General features: G+C 36.8%; 1 protein-coding gene across 2 annotated transcripts; it reads right to left on the bottom strand.

Moving 5' to 3' along the window:
• Window positions 1–633: 633 nt before the first annotated feature.
• On the bottom strand, window positions 634–18,971 carry CBLL1 (Cbl proto-oncogene like 1). 2 transcript variants are annotated; one of them, XM_037150476.2, is made up of 6 exons: window positions 18,729–18,971; window positions 14,613–14,780; window positions 10,484–10,581; window positions 10,009–10,092; window positions 8,847–8,920; window positions 634–5,879 (listed from the first exon to the last, which is right to left on the bottom strand). In XM_037150476.2, the coding sequence occupies exons 1-6, from the start codon at window positions 18,739–18,741 to the stop codon at window positions 4,844–4,846; spliced, it is 1,473 nt and encodes a 490-aa protein (XP_037006371.1). In that variant the 5' UTR covers window positions 18,742–18,971; the 3' UTR covers window positions 634–4,843. The 2 variants fall into 2 exon arrangements, with proteins under 2 accessions (XP_037006371.1, XP_037006370.1); XM_037150475.2 differs by having other exon boundaries at window positions 10,484–10,584; window positions 18,729–18,969.
• Window positions 18,972–22,202: the final 3,231 nt, after the last annotated feature.

The following is a 22,202-nucleotide window of genomic DNA, read 5'->3' on the forward strand; positions in this document are numbered from 1 at the left end:
ACACGTCTTTCCACCAGTCACCCACTTCTTGATAACCTATAATGCTAATCTTGTGTAAATTATTAAAGCAACCTTCTAACTGGTGTATATTCATCTCCCTTATCTTTTCTCAGCAGACAGAAGAATCCTTTTTTAAAGAGCCAGGTATTTCACTGCTATGCTCAGAATCTCACAAGGTCTTCCATGTCAGAGGAAAGTCTTACTGTGGCCTAGAAAGCCTGTGACCTCCCCTCTCCACTCCCTGCTACACCTCGACCTCCCACCACTCCACTCTCCTTACCATTCCTCAAATATTTCAGGTACAACTCCCCTTTTAAAGCCTTTACATTCTGTATCCTCTGGAAAGTTCTGCCCCATGTTATCTGCATGGCTCTCATCTACTTACACCTTTGCCCAAATATTTTCCTAATGAGTTCTACATAAACCACTTTAATATAGAAAGTTGCAAATCTACCACCCCCCATTATCCCAGCTTTTCTTATTCCACAGGATTTTATCATACTTACATAATTTAATGAAGTTTGTTAATCATCTGTCTTTTAAGACTTTGGCATCCCAAGTGTAGAATGGCATCTAGCATAGAAATACCTGAATGAACGAATGAATCTTTTTATATCCCAAACAGCAGGTGCTCAGTATATATTTATTGAGTACAGATCATGAAATTACATTTACCATGGATTAATATGCTTAACCAGAGCATGAAGCCTATTTAGATGTCAGCTCTGTAACTACAATTACTAGATATACACAACAAAATTGTAACAGTAGTTACCTCTGGAAGGATAATGTTCACTGCATCAGTGGTCAAGGGGACCTTCAGCTTTATTTGTAATATTACATTTTTCCCTAAAAGATGTATCACTTGCGTCGTTAAAATGAGTGCAGATTTAAAAACAAAAATAAGAGGTTTTGGAAAGAACACAGCAAGAAAAGGGAGTACGATTTTTCAATCTGGAAGCAAAGGGAGGACAATTTTAAAGGTAGAGTAAGAAATGGATTTAAATATAGTCTGAAACTGTGCTTACAACTACTAAAAATAAAAATGGAATACTCTGAGGTAATAAATTAACGTTTCAAAATGCTAGATTTTTAAAATGGCATGATCCTGTCCAATGTGAGAGCTAAACCCAAGATCTATCACTGTTCGTTTCAATCCTTTGATTCTGTAATGCCTTAAAATTCTTAAAGATAGGGAGATGGGACAATGAAACTTGAACACTGAAACGTTCATTTAAGAACTCCACCTTAAGCCCCAGCTGGTGTAGCTCAGTGGATTGAGTGCTGGGCTGCAAACCAAAGGGTTACTGATTTGATTCCTGGTCAGGGCACATGCCTGGGTTGCAGGGCACTTGAGAGGGAACCACATGTTAATGTTTCCCTCCCTTCCTGTCACAAAATTAATAAATAAAATCCTTTAAAAAAGAATTCTACATAACACCTTTTCCCTCAATGATGGGAAATTGAAAGGGCATAAATCAAAACAAAAATATTTGAAAATCCAAATGTTTTTATTAGTATCACTACTACTAAGTATTTTAAGTGGCTAACCTCCCTCTCCTCTTTAAGTCTAGGATATCCACTATTGTTTTATTAGATTATGCATAAATTACAATAATTCTGCTTGGTTTCAAGGTCACAGTTTAAAAAATTAGTTACAGTGAAAAATATTCACTTCAGAAAACGTATAAATATGGTTAAGCTTCAATTAACATAAATATACCAATTTGATGGCTAATCTATTAACTAGAAAAGTATCTGTTTTAGATATTCGTGAGTTTTTTCCATGTATTTACAGGACTTTTCACAATTTTTTTTTTTAAATAGGACTACAGGGCTTTTCCAAAAAGGTGTATGAAAGGTACTCTTCCAGTATGTTAGAACCAAGCCTAGAGCATCTCTGTATACTTCACACAGTAAGTTCACTATGTGAGTTTAAAAATATGTTCAAGTATCTTTTCCATTGAATGTTCAGTGGTATCTAGTTAGTATTTACAAAATAATTGAGCCAGTGGTTTTCAAAGGGCAAAATGGACATATGATCTTTGCAACTATTTCCCCAAATACTATATAACTTTGAACAAACATGCCACTGAAGAAATTTAACATTCAACTTGCTCATTTAATCTCCAAAAGTGAGTCTAATTGTCTGTAAAAATTCTATCAACAGAAACATGGAAAATTCTGCATTCCCCCAAACGTGTCATCGTCAGGTAAAAACTCATTTAGGCAAAATAGTATTTATGCTTCCATTTTATTGTTTTTAAGAATTAAACTGCCACCTCAGTAGTCTTAAGAGCAATATAATGAAACATACATACATTTAATTTAGACTGTGTCCATTATAGTTTCAAAGGCTTCCCTGAAATACGGCTGGAATTCACATCTTTTTTCTTCAAAGAAAGAAACACTAGCAGTAATTTTGTTATCCTTATACCCACCCACCCTCATTCAAACAATAACTGAATGAATTCAAGTCTAACACATTTAAAAATTGTGTCTGTTACAACACATTCATCTGATTTGCCTCCTTGCATAACTTGTATTTCTTAAACCTAAATGAAAATAAATCATTTTTAAAAGCCTAGAATTCTCTTAATATGTGGGATTTTATCATGATACTATTTTTTTTATGTCCAATACATATAGGCTAAGTGGTTTCATAACCACATTCAACTCTAGCAAATTTCAATAAAACAGAACAGTTCTTCATAAATAGTTGAGCTCTAAAATGAATTTGGCTATTCTCTTATTACATGAAACAAAGAATGGTATTAGATTTTCGATACCACTTTATAACAGTTCCTATATATTAGCATGAAAGGGAATCAAGTTTGCACCAGTCCGAGTACCTACAGTAATTTGATAGAAGCACTCACCACCAACTTTTCACACTATTTCACTTCCATGCTTCTAATAACAAAAATTTCTCACCAGAAATATTACATTAACACTGGACTCTCAAATTGACAGGTGTGAAAAATCATTTTTAAAAGTGTGTTGTAGCTATTTTTGACTGGTCAAGGTTGAAATGGCCATTTATATTATTTCTAACTTCAGCTCTAAGTTCATAAATGACTTAGCATCTGATTAATCAAGATGAGAAACTGTTTTGCCTGTACCTGACATAATTAAATGGTGAAAAATCATTTTTAAAAGTGTGTTGTAGTTATTTTTGACTGGTCAAGGTTGAAATGGCCATTTATATTATTTCTAACTTCAGCTCTAAGTTCACAGATGACTTAGCATCTGATTATTCAAGATGAGAAACTGTTTTGCCTGTACCTGACATAATTAAATGGTAAATTAGCAATCAGTTCACCCTTTGTCAAAAAGAAATGTTCTAAATTTATACACTACAAACTATTCAATAAAGGATATCTGCATACTACACATTTCATGTTTATATTATGCACCATTTTAGGGGGAGGAAATACTTCACAGGGGTTTATTCAAAGGATATATAGTAACATCCTATGAATAATGAATTGTACATGAATTCTGTAGAAACTGAGTGGTCATCTTAGGTGGACTATAACAAGCCCCTATAATGCAAAAGCTGACTCTAAAGGCACCTTATAAAGCACTGAAATTCATAATTTAGTCATTACTTTTCTCTTCTCCAATACAAAATCATCTGGTAATCTTCACTGCTGACTCCATGTTAAAATATCCCAAGTTTTAGACTGCTTAACCAATAAAAGAAAAAGGAAATCATTAATAGTTTTAAAATTTCAAGTTAAAGAACCCTTATCACACAGTAATGAAACCTGAGCAATGGAAGTTTGTGACTACAAGAATGTCCTTCATTAATACAGTATTCAGATTCCTCCATGGCATTCAAACTGTAACTTAAAACCCAAGAAACAAGACCCCACTTAAGCACAGGATCAAGCTGTCATGAAATGAGGAATACATAAAGCCTATTAAGCCCTAAATATTTAGTTTAAGACAATGAACAGAGTAGAACTCACTTCATCTAAAGAACACCATTTAAACAGTGCTATGTAACGTTACTAAGATTACTAAGTGTGGTGAATCATGTGATTCCAACCATTCATTAAAAAGCATTAATGAGTAACAGCATCCCCCAAGAACCTGAAGCCTACAGAGCCTACTATTTTGGCCTTATCTTTCCAAATAATTAGTAATGCCTTATATATTACAAACATAAATATATCTCAATACTGGAATTTCGTTGTATTTCGGTGCTCCTGAGGCTGCCTACAAATGAAAAGGCATCCAAGTGAAGTGCATTATATACTTTATACCTCAAAATTTCAGTGCCTAAAATGTGTAAATTTTCTACCATTTAACAGTCTGCCTTACAGTAAATTCTAGTAGATTTTTACTTTTAGGATTTTATTGTAACTTTGGGAAATTAGTGGTAAAACATATGGTTTTAAAAAACAGTATGTGGCTGCACTTAAATTCACATAAAAATAGCATTTTTACAACCATATTGAAATTTAATCCTTTTACACAGGTTAACAAAATGTATCACAAGAAAAATGAAACTGGGTTTAACAAAAGCAGTGTTCTTGAAAGTGGAACAATAAAAATGTTTTTCTAATTTTTTACAAACGATCACCTCAATTTACCACACTAGGGGAACAAAGTTGTTAAAATATAGCTGTGCTCTCCCGAGCCACTTATCTGCACTACAGTATAGCACTTGAAATCAATCCTAAGGTGGAGATTTAAAATATTTTAAGAGACAAGACCCTAAGAGTTTTATAGCCACCTCAATAAGAGGTGCTTTTCCTTCCCAAAACAGTCAAAGCTTAATTAAAAGATTGACTATACATAATTTTTTCCATGTCTTCAGTTGCAAATACTATTATCATTGGTAATATGGTCTATATCTTGTCTGATCAGGATGATGTGGTCCAGGAAGTGGGGTCTGAGAAGGCGGACCCTGCATTCGTGGAGGCGGCGGCGGCCCTCTTGGTGCAGGCCATATACCAGGACTCATTCCCCCTGGTTGTGTAAATGGAGGGCTCAGAGTTCCTTGATCTTCAGTGAACTGGGGTAAAGAGTTAGGATTATAATGGTGAGGAGGGGGTGCAGTTACAGGTGGACCACCATGTTGAGGTGGTGGAGGTCCTGGAGGAGGATGATTCATATAAGGTGGCATCTGGGCAATAATATGTCCAGGGGGAGGGGTTATTGGTGGTGGAGCAGAGGTCATTGGTGGAGGTGGAGCTTGGCTATAAACCAAGTGAGGAGTACCTGCAGCCTGGGGAGGATGTGGCATTGGATGGCTTATTGGTGGTGGAGGAGGAGGGGGTGGTGCATAATGTTGCTGTGGAGGCATAATATGATGAGGGTGTGATACCACTGGTTGACCCTGATATTCAGGATGATGGTGAGCAGGTGCTGGGGCAGGAGGTGGTGGTTCTCTAGCACCTGAATTTGAGTCATCCTGAATAGGGACAGTTATTAAATTGCTGTGTTTTCTTGTTGAAATACGAAAGGTTTCCTGACTGACCGAACGAGGTGGAGGTGGAGCCATGGGCAATTCTGCTGGAGGAGCACGAATATCCTCATGTGGCTGATTATAGTGCTCATGTGACACATGTTGCAAAGGAGGTGGTGGCATCATGATGTGCTGCTTTGGCGGAATATGGCTCATATGGTGCTTGTCTGGCGGCATTATAAAACGATCAGGGATTTCAGTTGGTGGTGGGGCAATAGGAGGATGAACATTTTCAAGTGAAGCACGGGTAACAGGTTTTCCAGCTCTCATATGGCGGTGGTTGATGTGAGCCTGTAAGTCTCTCTGAGACAAATATGTTCTCTTGCACCCTTGAACAATGCTACACATGAAGAGAGAACCCCGTGTACACTGCTCAATTCGCTGCACAGGATCACTACAGCTAAATTAGAAAAAGAAAAAATGGATTTACTAAAACAGACTTTAAAAATAATGCACTTAATTTCAAAGATATGCTTATTTTTAAAACTTGTTATGCAAAATACTGCAAAAGTTCACAATTAAAAATTATATTCTAAGTGAACCTTTAATCTTTCCCATTTTGTTCACTATTAAGCATCAGTATTTCTAACAATTTCAGAAGTCTTAATACAAGAAAAAACTAGAAGTGTATGAAACAATGTTTTAAGACCTTATTCTTCCCCAGACCTAGAATTTATCTGATTTTTCTCAAACAATAATATGTTTTACGTCCACCTGCAAAAAAACAAACAAACAAAAAAACACCCAGCAGGAAGTACAAACAAAATGTCACAATCATGAAATTCGAACTGGTATGGTATTTGAGCAACAAGCATTTGCTGAGCAAATACTAAGTGAAAAAACACTAAGATGTTGCAAGGACTACTAAAACAAAATCATCCTAATATCAGGGTTCTCAACATTAAAAAATATAAAATTTAAATTCAAACCCTGGCTACCTAGAGCCTCTTAAGGAGGGATCTTTCTGCACAGTCAAATTTACTACTATAAACCATTATATACTCCAGCCTTTCTAAATTGTAAGCACTAATTTTAACTCAATATTTTAATGACTCAGGGTCAAAATTACTATTCTTCATCCTCTATATTTAGTCTTCTCTTGCCTTTATAGTCTTCTGAAACAGTGGAAAGAGAACTAAACTAGGAATCAAAAGAACTGGGACTTAGTAGTGACTATGTAATTTTGGAGAGCCATTTAATCTGTTTCTTTATTTACAGAATGGGTTAAAAGATGTACTCTACCTAACTCATTGTTTTTATCTTTACTTCACTTGAAGAGTATCCTTAAATCAATGGAACAAGAAAAACAACACTATTTAATCACTAAATAATATATGTGTATAAGTACAAGCTGCTATCATTGAATATGTATGTGAAGTCATTCGACACTATATTAAATGGCTCTATATTCTTTTTTTATTTTAATTTTTTTAATCCTCATCCAACAATAGGCTCACTGATTTTACAGAGCAGGAAAGGGAAGAAAAGAGGGAGAGAAAAATCAATGTAAGAAAAATCCATTGGTTGCTCCTCGCATGCATCCCAACCTGGGACAATCAGGGCATGTGCCCTGACCCGGAATGGAACCCACAACCTTTTGGTTTACGGGATAATACTTGGACCAACTGAGCCACTCTGCCCAGTGTAGCTCTATATTCTTGACTTTTGAACTGTGTATTTCCATCCTTGTTGTAAGGCCAGCACTCCTTAAAACTAATAGGCTTCTCTTTAATAGTCATTTGACATACTTCTCATTTTTAACTTCTTTTCACTGCAAGCTCAAGACTATCTCCACAGTAACAGGAAGTGAGGCCCTTGCTTTGAGATACTGCTTAAAAGCAGTAGTATATAACAATTACACTAACCCGGACTGCCGTTTCTTCACTTTCTGTTCTGGGTCTGTTAATGCAGATAGGCCTATGCTCTAAGTAGCAGTGAGGTGCTTACTGGAGTTACATTTACTATCTTGAAAATTAAATTCCCTTTTAAATATTAACAGAACATTTACATCAAAAGCAAAAGCTTTTAACCTACTCTACCAGTGTTTAACAACGTCTAAAAATCCTTTATCCCAATGAAGCTATCAATTTACTATGTAATTTTACATGAATATAACCATGTTGAAAAATTAGGCATTACAGAAAATTAGGCAAAAGAGAATATGCACTTTTAATTTTATAATTCTTCTGAATTGTAACTGTAGAAAAATATTCTTTACACTCATAATACAGATTTTTCAATCTGTGACTTTAAAGAATAAAAACATACCTAGACAATCAGTTTGCACTCATTTGTCAACAAATCATCCTTTCTCTCTCAGTGATGCCAATTTTCCTACACCATACAAGGAAATCACCTCTTACAACTGTCCAAGGCTTTGCTATCAACCAAAAGAACAATTCTTGGGACAGCTTCTGACACAGGTTGTAAGGACTCTAGGACAAGGAAGCTTCTCTCAAAGCTCTCCTCCAGCCTTCTACCAGGGGTTTTACATTGATATAAAAATTCCTAATTTAATCTGGATCCTTCAAGACCATTCCAATATAAATCAATATGAACCAATGCCTCTAGATCATCATAACTTGCCTGAGTCTATGCCATCATAGTATTCTAAGGTATGCTTAAGACATAATAATCAGATTAGTAGGTAATAAATATAGCTTACACTTACACATAGTACTTACTATATACCATGTAATATATATATTCTATATAATAATAATATAGTATTAGTTCAAACAATAACCCAGTGAGGTAGGTGCTCTTATTAGTTCCATTTTACAAATGAAGGACCAGGCTACAGGGTCTGGCAGAAGCAATGCCTGCTTGAGTGTGGCTGGTAGGGTAATAATATGGGTAAATTAATTTACAGTTTTAAATGGAACATTTTACCTAAAATGTCATATGGTGTGCTTGAGTGTGATAGTTATGTTACAGAATTACATGCTTATGATTCTGTAATAAAAAGTGGGCATTATTTGTGCCAGAACCAGTATATCACACAGCTAATAAATGGCAGAACAGGGATTTGAACCCAGGAATTCTAATTCCAAAGTCTTTGCTCTCATTCACTATCCAAACTACTTCTCTAGTATCCCATCAAAACAAGAAAATCACCATTTTTTGGCTTATCACAAATTTTGTGACGGCAAATATATTTTGTCAATTTGGCTGATCTGAACTGACTGATAACAGCTACCTAGCTCTACACTAAGAAGGTTACGTCAACTCTGAGCTCACACAGAAAGAGAAGCCATGCCTACATATCTGGTGTGCTGCCACTGGCATACATCACCTCCGACCTTTAGCCAAGATGATTGATCTGAAACACAAACTTTATTATTCAAAAATTTAACAATGATCTTACCCTGGACACATCTTATCTCCCTTTTTTTCATGTAAAATAGCACAATCATAGCAAAACACGTGCTTGCATGGAATCTGTGAACAGACATATTACAATTATGCATATTAGAACAAACTAAAATATTTCCAGAAAACTAACAGTAAGGATAGTAACCTAGACAGACATAGAAGGCACAAGAGAACTGTTTTTTAAAATGAATGCTTAGCAAGTACTAATAGTATAAAAGTAACAGCCTTTTTCAGACACAAAGCCCTCTGAGAAGGTGATGAAAACTTTGGCCCTTTCCCTAATAAATGTATACATGCACATTCACTTACACTTTCTGAAGGTATTAACCCTATGAATTTCATCCATTGTCCCTACTGGTTAAAAGCTCCTGAAAAAGAATACTGTAACCACATTTTATCTCTTCTCCTGTCCCTCCTGAAACTATTCCAAAGCAATCCGATAACAAATATCTCCTCCATTCAATATAAGTAGTATTTTCCCCTGGTAGCCTTATGGTAATGAACTTTTAAAAATCTAAAAGTAAATCAGGATACAGAAAAGTGATGTTAGGCCATTTTATAATTCACAGCCCACTCCTGTTATTTAGCTATGTAATGTAGCAAAGCAACAGTGCACAGTCAGTGCCCTCTATATACAAACATATTGTTGAATTCAATTTTCTTCACACACAAATGTAAAACTACCTTTTTAAAATGGAGGATATGTCAAAAATACTATAAAATTACAGTTAGGGTTGTGATTTTTTAATGATCACAATTCTAATTCTCAAAATTAAAAATGTTATTAATTCAGTTTTACATTAAAAATTATAGCCTTCTAAAATGAATAACTGATTTTATTCTATTAATCAAGAAAAAAACCTTTTTCCTTAGTAAACAGAATAAATATAAACAAACAGGTATCCAACAGTCCAAAGAAATTTAGTTTCAAAAGTTACTTTCCATAATACTTTACAAGCAATTCAAGAGTTTGTCAAGCCAATTATATTAAATGCATATTATCCCAAAATTTGCCTTAGCTATTTCACATTTATTTTAAATGTCACGAACATGGACATTAAACAGTGATAAACCTATGTACTTAAAGTTCAGAATCCTACTTCTACAAAAATGTTTACATTTACAAAAACAGAATTTAATTTACTTATACTTACCATTCGCCCATAAATCTTAATAGGCAATCCACACTTGTCACAGAAATGAACTGGTGTATCATCCTTTTCACCAAGGATGTTTATCTGTTAAAAATGATATCATTAAAGTTTCCTTTTAAGCATTTCTAAAATTCCTATCTACGATTTACACAATTAACCTAATATTTTATAAAAGTTGTTAAAACAATTAGAAATAAAAGTTTCTTGGTATACTCACATATTCCACACCGTTGGCTGTGTTGCCAGTTTTTTGTTTCTTTGTTCTTAAACATTGTCAATGGTTATTGATTTTACTGAACTTTACTAAAAACTGCTTCAAATTATTTTTGGAAGTGGCAAAACTAGGGCATGAGTTGTATGTGCTGAAAAACAGCTATAATAAAAGTTCATGCTGCTCTTTATGTATCCTGCATTGTTCTAATAAAGTATTTAAAATATCTTATTGTTCTAATAAATGCTTTTATTTTATATATACCTGAAAGTCCCAAAAAAGGTGTCCAGGAAATCTTCGCTGACTTCCAAACAGTTCACCCCCCTTACAGTCATACCGTTCTTCTTCATTATAATCAAATCCTTCTGAGAAAAGAAAGGGTTATCTATTAACTTTCCATATCTCACATTTCACTTTGGACGTACACATACATGGTAAAATAGGCCTGTTCCCTGATGTTTTTTCAAAACTCTTCTATGAACAAGATAACTGAGACTAGTTTAAATTTCAGCTAGAAATTATCTTGGTGATTGTGTTGTACAACTCTTTCATTTCGAAACTGAGAACACTGCAGTAAGGAGACCGTAACAACACAGCAAAAGTAAATGGAAGAGCTAGTAACAGACCTCAGATCTCTTCACTTCCATTCAAGTGCTCTTATTACTGACCCAACTATCCCTAGTATAAAACTTTACTAATCACCCTCATCGTGCTTACTACACAAATGTTAAAGGTACCGACCATCATTTCATTTATCTACAAAAGTAGTAAGCCAAAAGAATTAATGAAACAAAAAATTCTGCAAATCTTTTTATTATTTAGTAAATTGGGTATCTTCTTCTTCAGCCTTAAACTGAGCCTCATTTTAGAAACATCAACATATTGATATTTCATCCTTCCAATTAAACTACTCCCTGGTTAATCATCCAAACAGATGAAGCCATATATATCTACTTCCATATCCTATCTACTTACAAGTGTCCTCCCCTATACTGCATATATCAGTATCAGTAAACTTAAAATATGAAGAATAAATGAGCTCTTTTCTCTCACCTAATGAAAAGGCTGATAGTAATCCTCTCACCCCATACAACAGACCCAAACAAACAATGAACAGTCTGATGGGAATTCTAGGTAGAATCCAATTAACTAAAATAAAGCTGAAAAGACAAGTCTGTCCCTTCAAAGTACCAGGTTTCTCATGACTCTTTTGGTCCTGGAACTGGTAAAGAGAGGAGCACACAAGTTTTAACTTTCCCCACTTGGCTAAGTTACAGCACCTGGGTACAACACACAAACACAAACCAGTACAGAACAGGCAGATGGAAGAACACAAGGACACATGGACACACACAGCAATGCGAAAACGTTTTAAAGCTTATACAGTCACTCTCATGCACTGCTATCTAATTATCTCCAATCAAATGTAGAGTTCAAACAGTGTTCTTGTGAGTTACGCCTGAGTGACTGTAGGTTCTTTTATGGCCCATTTTACACCTTATAAAAGCTGGTACCATCTAAAACTCAAAATAAGAAAATCAATTTTTCTCATTTACCTAAAACTCAAAAAATTATTGAGCAGAGCAATAGCCAAAGAAATTAGGAGCTCATTATACTTTTTGGAGTAGTTCAACCTGCACTGCCATCTTTCATTAAACCGTATGTATGTATGTATGTATGTATCTGTACAGGTACCTCACCAGCACCCAAAATCCGCTATTTGAACAATGCCTAGGGGAAAAAAAAACCAATAATTTTACCTCAAATAGGTAACCAAAAATTACCTTCAGCCTCAGTTTGCTTTATTAATAGAGAGACTGGTAATGGAAGTTCCCTTTGGAAAGAACTGTGGCCTGGGGGGTGAGGGTAGGGGGGAGATGAAGAGATACCTGAAGGAAAAGGGTAAAGGGGGATTTTAGCTTTTATGCATTACTTGGATTATTACAATATATGTACATCACTGTGTAGTTCCAAAAAAATTACTTAGAAAAGGCCAAAAGGGAATTATTTTGAAGATTATTTAAAAAACAAGAAGTCCAAAAGGCTCTTCTTACTGCTAGTGCAGCCGCAGCCCTAAGCTGCAACTACGATGATTTATGTAACATTTGACTTTAAATACTTGTTTAGATGGGGAGAGAAATCCCAAAATAAAGGGAACTGTAATATAAGGTATAGTTAAAAGTCTGATTCTTAAAAAGGAATACAGACAGATTACTAGGACAGATCAAAATACTCATAGAACTTTAATATATAATAACCGAGTAATTCTTATTCAACAAGAAAAGACATTATTCAATGGTCGAGACAAATAGGGAGCCGTTTTACAGAAAAAATAAGTAAAGCCAGCTTCAGTTTTTTAAAAAAAAATAACAGAATACATTATTATTCATAATGTTCCAAAGCAGGGGTCAGCAAACTTTCTATAAAATGTCAGATAATTAAATACTCATGCAATTATTCAACCATGCCATTACAGTGTGAAAGCAGCCATAAATAACACTTATGAATGGGTATGGTTATGTTTGAACAAAACTTTATTTGGCCCACAGGCCACTTTTCCCCCCACCCGGTATTTATAGGTTTGCTGACCCTATATAAAGATAAAAGAGGAAAACTTTTATAGTCACGAAATATGGTAAAGGCCTTTCTAAGAACGTCATAAAACCCACAAGTCATAACAGAAAAGACTAGCAATCTGCTACTTAGAATCTTTGAGTTTATTTAAAACAAAAATTTTATATATAACATTTGTCTCTTCGAGACAAATGGGGAATAATCACAATATAAGACAAAGGGCCAATTTTATAAATTTACAAAGAACTTATAAAAATCAAGATAAAGCCCTGGCTGGTGTAGCTCAGTGGATTGAGTGCGGGCCTGCAAACCACACAATCACGGTTCAATTCCCAGTCAGGGAACATGCCTGGGTTGCGGGCCAGTTCCCAGCAGGGGACTCATGAGAGGCAACCACACATTGATATTTCTCCCCTTCTCTCCTTCCCTTCCTCTCTAAAGATAAATAAATAAAATCTTTTATATAAAAAAATCAAGATAAAGTCAACAGAAAAAAATGGAAAAAGGATATAAACAGGTATGTCTTAGGCAAAAGAGATGGCCAATATTATGAGTATGAAAAGACATACAACCTCACTCATAATTAGAGAAATGTATATGAAAAAAAAATTATGCCCTATGGCGGGCCTATGAACCAGAGGATTGTGGTTCGATTCCCAGTTGGGGCACAAGCCTGGGTTGCAGGCCAGTTCCCAGTGGGGGACCCACAAGAGGCAACCATACACTGGTATTTCTCTCCCTCTCTCCTTGCCTTCCCCTCTAAAAAATAAATAAATAAATAATCTTTAAAAAAATTTTGTTTGAAAGGTTAATAATCTGTATCAATATTGGTGTGTGGGAGTATAACCTGATGTATTGTTTTTGAAGAGCCATTTGACAATATTTGTCTAAGTCTAAAAATGCACAGTATCCACTGAGTTCTAAAATGTTCAAATCATGCAAAGTTTAAATTCTACAAAGTATACATATTAAGGTGTATGTACAAGAATATTAATGCAACACTGTTTTTAATAGTAAAAAAATAGCACAAACTTGTTAAATAAGTTATGGTGATATCAATAAATGAGATACCTAAACCTAATTTCTTAGATGAGGTATATCTGTATATTGAGAAGGCAAAATCTCAAATGCATTTTATAAGAAAAAAGGGAAGTTACACATTAAAAAAGTAACTATAAGAAAGCCACACCCTGGCATGTGGAGCTCAGTGGATTGAGTGCTGGACTACAAAACCTAAGGTCACAGGTTCGATTCCTAGTCAGGGCACTCAAGAGACAATCAACCAATGTACCTCTCACACACTGATGTTTCTCTCCCTCTCCTTCTCCCTCCCTTCCCAGCTCTCTAAAATAAAATAAAATTAAAATAAAATAAAATAGTAATCACAGATTAATTTGGGGGAGAAGAGTGGTGGGGGAGAGGGGAAAAATTTTACTTTTAATATCATGCTTTCTATCATACTGTTTACATTTTGTTGAAAGTGTTACTTTCAGCAGCAACAAAAAATTGAACCAAAGTACAGGGTGGGGCAAAAGCAGGTTTACAGTTGTGAGTACACAAGACACAGAGTTTATTCTTCTATTATTATTTACTAATTATTGTATTATTTTCCATACAAAGAACTATAAACCCACTTTCCCCCCACCCTGTATTTATAAAGGGACAGAAAAGCACACCATACCAAAATGAGACATCAATAAGAATGAAGAGTATGTAAGATTTTTAAAATACAGCTGTAAGCAAGTAAAATCACGTGGATTATTTGGTGGAATCAGATACAACAAAAAGACTTCTGGACCTGTTAGTTTAGACAAATTACCTTCATCGCCAGGTGGAGCCTTTGCAGGCATTCTGTTTACAGTCCTCTGAGTGCGCGGTGCAGCTTTGGCCTTGTTCCCTTGTTTAGAGATCAGCTTTATAGGAATTCTTCTTCGAACATCAAGACCACCCAGTGATCCAGAACTATTAGTGCCTTGTAGCTCATTGTCTGTGTTAGGGGAAAAAAAGTTATAATGTCTTTTAGTTTTGCTTTTGTTGATAATTTTGCCACAGGTATTAAAACAACATAACCAACATTATCAAAGGTTGAATATCTGAGTTCTGATTATAAATATGTACTATATTACAAGTTTAAGTGCTAATTTTCCCTACTATAGATAAAGCCTTAAATAAATGCTTTTTGAGACATGGAATCTTTCAAAAAGTTGACAAAAGCTATAGAAGTCTCCCCAAAAAGTAGACAATAAAATTTTTCATATATCCCAGAGGGGTTTATAGAAACACAAAACCTTTCATAAGCCAAAGATAAGGGAAATGCCATAAAGTAAGAAAGGCAAACAAATTAGTTTAAAAAAACAGTAATGTTTTAAACATGACAAGTTATTGAACAGACTATGTAACTGCCACCATGGGAGATAGTACAACCAAAACTGATAGCCAAGGTGTTGACATAAAGTCAGTAAAGCTGCATTTGGAAGCAGTAACTAGTGACCTACAAGGCTAGTAGGATAACAGGCATATTAAATTCACAATGATGATTTGTACTTTTTCCGAATATGAAGAAAATTTTAAATGAGTACTTAAAAATTAATTGAAGTATCTTTCAGTCTACTTTTTACTATTACCCTGGTAACAGCTAACCCTCAAGACAAAATTCATAGAAAAGGAATTACACAGACAGCTAAAATCTTGACTTCAGATAAACCCAATTTTATCAACTTTAAGACCTCACTAAATGTATTAAGATGCTTAATAATGTATTTCAACTGCTTTCAGTCTAGTTGCTTATTTAAGCATAACTACCTACAAGCACTGTTACAAAGGACAGATAGAATGAAAATTTTTTGCCCAAAGGTGTCCCTGATTTTCCAATAACTAAAAAAATATTCAAGTTGTAGACTGACAGTTAACAGTTCGACACTGCCCTTCATATACTAAAAGGACTTTTAATGGTTTTACCTTGATGAATGATCAAAATACTAACATTCATCACGAGTCCTTTTCACACCACCCTCAGCACTTGGAAGTCACTACTGTTGCTTGCTTAGTCTACCACGACTTTCAAGAACCTACTGCCCCTTACTGCCTTGCTGCCTACCTCATTCTAGGACTGTCTTGGTTTTTTTCACTTATTAAGAAGCAGAACATACATCACAGTTTCCTTCTGAATATGCCAATTAAAAACACCAAACCCATATCAAAAATCTTTGGATATGACAAAGAAGGTGAGAACTACGTATATAACTGGCCATTTAGGTGGTTCTACTTTTATATTATATAGTTTTTTTAAAGGTGTATTTATCTTGAATTAAAGGAACCAAGAAATATTACAAAATTTAGGTTACAGTTACGACTAGTTGTTAATTCTTAGAATGAGCAAAGAATTAATCAAGTGTTAACTAGAAGTTTCTTGGAGCTATTTTTCCAGCAAAATTCTATTGGAACACTACAGGATAGACTTCACTGTGTATTTGGACTTTTTCAACATGATCATAAAATTGGTCATTTCTTCATAACCTCCAAGGGTTTTAGCAATTTCCTCAAGGGTGGCTTTTAATCCTCTGATATTAAAATCATTCTTTTGAGATGTCTAGCATGTCATAACATCTCTAAGTAACTGGCTAAGTGGCATTTCCTCATTTGTCAATGGTTTTGTGATTCAAATAGTTTATGAATTTCAGGAAAACCTGGGTCCTCTGTAAGGTTTGTAATCACAATCTACATGCAGCACTTGATACTGCTGCCTGATATGAAACATCAAGGATATAACAATGTTAACTAAAGGAACAGAAAAGAAGGTAGTGTTAAACAGCAGGGGATATCTGAGTAGGAACTTTTCTAGTGGCCCGCTTATTAGTAAATATTTCCATGTTAGGACGACGTTCACTTTCCTAAGGCAACCTGTTAACTTAGGAGAATTAGGATACTAAATACTCAGGTACATACCCACCCATATTATAATTTCCTAACATAATATTCTCTAAACTGTGGAACAGGCCTTTTCAGTAATAGGCTCAAATGAAAAATATTTTGCTAACATTGGATATTTGCTACTCTTAACATCAAGGTCCCAGACCTTCAATTCTATAATATTTCCAACTAGTGCTAGAGTTCCTTAAAGCCTGGGTCTAGGCCCTCTTCTGCATTCCCTTCCCTTAAGTGATCTTGTCCATCCTCATGCCTTAAAACATCAACTATGCAGTAACTACTAAGGCCCAAATGTGTTTTTCAGTCCAAATCTTTCCATCTCCCCTTGTATGCCTCAATACAATACCTCATACTTAGCAGTCCAAAATCTTGTTCCCAAATATCCATGAGTCACCCCTACCCCTTAAAAAAGTTTTTCTCCCAAGTTCTCCCCAACTCAGTAATGGGCATTACCTACCCACTCAAACCAGAAACCAAGGCATCTCTCCTTTCTCTCATGTATCTCCAAACCAGTCCATCAGTATGTGTTTAAGTACTACCACCAAAATATTTAACTCTGCCCACTCCCATTTTCACTAAATGGAACAACCTTTATTTACTAAGCCAAATCTTTCTTCTGCTTTATTACAATTACCTGCTAAATTGCCTATTTTTTATACTCATTCCACCTTCTTTTACACCATTCTCCTTAACACCTATTATAGTTTTTAAAGACATTATGTTTCTTCTCTATTTCTGTTCAATGTCTTCATATTGCACTTGAAATAAAATCTAGATCTTTGCTATAGTCTTCAAAGTCTTGCACACCCTGACTCCTGCTCTCCTTTCCAAACTCATCTTAAAGCTCTCTCCCTCTTCCTAGTAACCAAGCTGTAGCAAACTGGTCTTACTTTTTCCTACTTGTCTTTGTACTCGATTTCCTCCTGATTTACTCCAGACCTCAAATTATGAATGTAACCTTTTCAGCAAGACCTTCCCTGACCCCCTGGCCCGAACTGTCTCCAATTAGTCTTTGCCACAGTGTCTGTTCATTGTCTTTGAAGAACTTACGATCTTGTAAACATTTAGGATTTTAAAAATGTTACTGTGTCTTCCCCAATAGAATGTAACCTCCAGAGCGGCAGTAACTCAGTCTGTCTTATTTACCATTCCATTATTCCATCTCCAGGCATACAGGGCATAACCAACAATATTCGATACAAGAAAAGTCTTTTTTCCCCCTACTTGTGATACGGTTGGCATAACGGTATTGGGGACTTTCTAACTCCAAATGAACTCATTCACTATTCAAAAACCACACGGAAGCAAAAACCAAAAAATAAAAAACAACTTCACATAACGAAGACTGGAACCACTCTTACTTGGAGAAAGGGATGTGACTATCTTCACTTTAAGCTCTTCTTTGTAAACGTTCCCAAACAATGAATAAGGACCAGAGCCGAAACGTGGGGCATGCTTTGGGTTTAGGTGGAAGCTTCTTCGAGTATCATTCCGAACACCATATCTGATCCCCTTCTCCCACCTCTACCTAGTCCATGAAAAACCGGAGAGACAATAACGACAGGCGGTGATCACCGCAGCACCCGCCCAAAGCTGTCTGAGATAGCAGGAAGTCTTAACCCACTCTCGCGCATTGACTCCCAGTGTAATAAGGCTTCCCCACTCCGCGATTGAAAGCTACCCGCCAGTCCCATAATGTTTTTTAGAAGATCCAGCCTTCCTTCCCTACAAGGCCTGCGCCGCCCACCGTCCGGGCTCGAAACTCAGCAGAACCAGATTAAGAAACGGCTAGACCGCCGGCACCGAGGCTGTGGGTACCACACCGGAGAGTAGGCCGGGAAGTAGCAGGCGTTTGCCGGGCACAGGGAGGGGTCCGTGAGATTCCTTTCTCACCGCCACAACCCAGTGCTGTAGAAGAAGCACAACCCCTCTATGCCCGCTAGGCAACCAGTCCCAGGCTAGCCAAGGGGGCACAGTACCGGGACCCCCACTGCCTCCGCCTCCTTACCAGTGTGATCCATGATTCGGCTCGCAGAGCACAGTGGGAGCGGAAGTCAACTGCGCCGGAGTCGCAGGGGGCGCTTGCGCGCTACCTTCCGGAGCCCGGGAGTCGGAAGTAGGACCAGTTTGCCGCGGCACTGGCCTGCAAGGGTTTTCTTCTCTTGCGTACACTACCCAACTCCTATGAGGGAGTCAGGCATAGTTCGGGCCAAGGGAGAAAGAGAAAGTTCGCGAAGAGCTTCTCCTCACGTGCTTCGAGTGAGAGTAGCTTCTAACTGTTGAAAGGAGACCGACGAGAAGGGGGGGGGGAGGTAGTGCCCAAGGGAATAAGCTCGCGGCTGGTAAGACAGACGCCCGCCCCCGCAGTGCGTTGCCTTCTGGGACTTGTAGTACGCCGGAGCCCCTGAGCCAGCCGGGCCAACTGCGCCGGCTCCGCCGTTGGGCTGGCCCCACCCCGCGGGCGGAGTGTTGGTTTGAGTCTTCTCGCCATACTCACCGCTCCCCTCCCACCCCCCAAGCGCCCAGTGTCCACGAACAACTGTCTCCTGCCCTAGGTCTAGGAAAAGTGTGAACACGAGCGTTCCGGAAAGCGTTCTCGGCTGGGAGGATGCCCAAGGGATGGATGACTTGTGTGAAGCTTTCAGTGCTTGTCTAAATGTCGCTGTGTCGTGACGAGCTACATAGACCCACGCAAAGCGGACTTGGTGTATGTCCCAGTTCCCACCTCTTTAGTTTCTAACCATTGCAACACATTTATAATGTTTGGTATTCATTTTCCAGCAAAAACGCTTGTGCCTCTAGGAACCCTGAAAGCACACCTCGTAAGGATTGGACGCAGAGTCAGGTGGAAACTGCGTGCAGCGCAGCCGCCTGTTACTAGGGGACACCCGGCAATAAAGTGCGGAGTGGAGCTGAAGGAGCGGATAGACATGGGAAGAGGTGAAGAGAGCGGTTAGGATTGGCGGGAAGGGTGAGGTTAAAAAGGAAAGGACTGAAAATGAGGAAGAGAGAGTTACCACAACTGGCAGTACCTAGTTCCAGTTCTTGGTCCCAGGGGTTTGTGGTCGCCGCTGCTTTCATCTTCCCTGACCAAAACAAAGGAAAGTGCCAAAGAGTAATTCCTGAGGACCTTCAATGCAGTCTCCACCTCGCGGACTTGGCTTATTTGTGTCCACTCCTTTCCTCAACCCTTTACACTTGATGCCCTTGAGTAAGTAGAAAGGAGCACAATTAGTGGAAAACACAAGCTGAGGAGTCAAGGGATTTGGGTTCTATTCTTGTCCTCCCTTGGTGACGACATCATTACCAGGTTATTCACGCTTTCAGTGCCAGAGTTCCTTGATCAATAACAGATTATATTGACCTCTTTACAGAAATGTTTTCATGGTACTGAATTCATGATAAAATATGCGTAGCAATGTGCTCTACCTGTGTAGTTATACAGTAACAACTTTGAATAATAACATGATCAATACTATAAGTGTTGTGTCATTCATTGAGTGTTTTACTGGGAATCTTTCAAAAGACATGCCCGCTAAATTTGCAGCTTTATAAACACGTTTTTAAGTACATTCACAACCAAGGACAATTGTGAATCAAAGTTACCACTGCTTTTGTTAAAATGTAAATTCCTGTATTACTAAGTGATTTTCAAGATACCTTCCATTGTTGGGCTTATTTTTTGTTTTGGGGGTTGGAGGAAGCTTAACCTTTTTCTCAGATCTCCCTATTTCTGTAAATGTATTACTGATACTGGACATTCCACCAGTTTGGGGTATAAAAGCAGGTAGTTTTCACTTAGAGCACTTTTTATTTTTCTATCCTCATATTTAGCTTATCAGCCATACTTCAGATTGATGGAAATCCGGCTTCTGAATAATATTAGTACCTGCTAATGCTAATATTTTTTTAAAAATTAGAATAAAAAGAAACTTCAAACTATATTTTACATAATTGAATCAGTAAGTAGGGAGTTTTGTCAACATTTTATTGTCTACCAAGTTATGAAAATTTATTGCCCTGGCTGGTGTGGTTCAGTGGGTTACTCTGGCCAGTGAACCAAAAGCTCAGTGGTCCGATTCCCAGCCAGGGCACATGCCTGTGTTGTGGGCCAGGTCCCTAGTTAGGGTGCAAGAGGCAACTAAATGATGTTTCTCTCACTCTTCTACCCTTCCTCTCTTTCTAAAAAAAAAAAAAAAAACAAATCATCTTAAAATCTTGTAACTAGCACCACATGTAAAAAGTAATGGAAAGACCTTTTTAAAACATTCACTCAGGGAAGACTCACTCATTTTAGACTTTCTATTGATAAAATGTTAGAAAAACACTTATTGAATTACTTGATTTGACATCTGTTTTTATGCATTGCATTAGCATCTGTGCTCTATATTCATTTCTCCCTTAACTCTAGTTGCTTCATTTTACCAGTGCGGTAACTGTGACAAATTACTTTCTTTACCTAAATCCATAAGTGAAACTATACATACACAGGCTTATTTTTTATTATCGAGCTGTGTTATCTATTGTTGGTGACCTGTATGCTGCAATCAGCCACAGTTTCTTTATTGGAAGTTGACATTCACATTTATCTTATAGCATGGTACTGTCCTCAGCTTTATAAAAATGAAACATTATCATAATAGACCATCTGAAGCACTGAGGTGCATATTTTCATCTTAGCAACAGACCATCTGCTGGCCTATGAATTACAAGCTAACATTCTTCAAGATATTTCAATAGCTTCCATTTACATAACACTATTTTTGCTATAAGAAAAATAGGATGGTATCAGAGAGCTTGCTTTCCCAAGAGCTTGTTTGAGACTCCTCAAATACAAGATCAATACATTCACTTTCATATCCCTAAAGCTCAGTCACTCATAGTGCCTAAGACTGCAGAAGGTAAGAACTATATTAATAGTATAGTTCAAGTACCATATAGTCTAGCATTTTGTAGAAATAATAAAGAAGACACATGACTGTGTTTTGAAGGAATGCATTGCTACCTACATTGAGAGAAAATAATGAGCAGTAGGACTAAGGATAGTTAGGTAAGCTTTATAGATGGATTTAGGCTGAGCCTTGATTAACAGGTAGGATTGGAGAAGAGAAGAAAAAAAGGCATATCAAGCAGGAAATAGTAACAGCACAGATGAGAATTGTTATAGCTTCTGATGAGGACAGTGAGCAGCTTGAGTTGTACTGTTTATCATGCTGCAAAGTACTGAAAAATAAGTTATGATTGCAAAGATGGTTGAAAAGATTTTAGAGTACCAATTCAGAACATATGAACAAAACCTAGCAAGATATACTATATAAACATAAACAAAATGATTCAGAGGCATATATTAAAAAACAATGAGCAAATCATAAATTTATGGGGGAGGAATGAAATAATTCTGTTACAGGTAAGAGAAGGTCAATTGATCAAAAAGCCAGAGATCCCTATGATGGCCAAAATGCCAGCAAGTATGAATGAACTG

Source organism: Artibeus jamaicensis, unplaced genomic scaffold (genome assembly GCF_021234435.1).
Source record: "Artibeus jamaicensis isolate MK-2021 breed Jamaican fruit bat unplaced genomic scaffold, CSHL_Jam_final contig_834, whole genome shotgun sequence".
NCBI classification, from domain to species: domain Eukaryota; kingdom Metazoa; phylum Chordata; class Mammalia; order Chiroptera; family Phyllostomidae; genus Artibeus; species Artibeus jamaicensis.

Excerpts from the sequence above, each read along its gene's own strand:
- CBLL1 (XM_037150475.2), bottom strand. Across the intron at positions 8,921-10,008 it reads TTAAGATTTATGGGCGAATG|ATTCCATGCAAGCACGTGTT; the intron begins GTAAGTATAAGT and ends GTCTGTTCACAG. Across the intron at positions 5,880-8,846 it reads GGAGATAAGATGTGTCCAGG|CTGTAGTGATCCTGTGCAGC; the intron begins GTAAGATCATTG and ends TTTCTAATTTAG.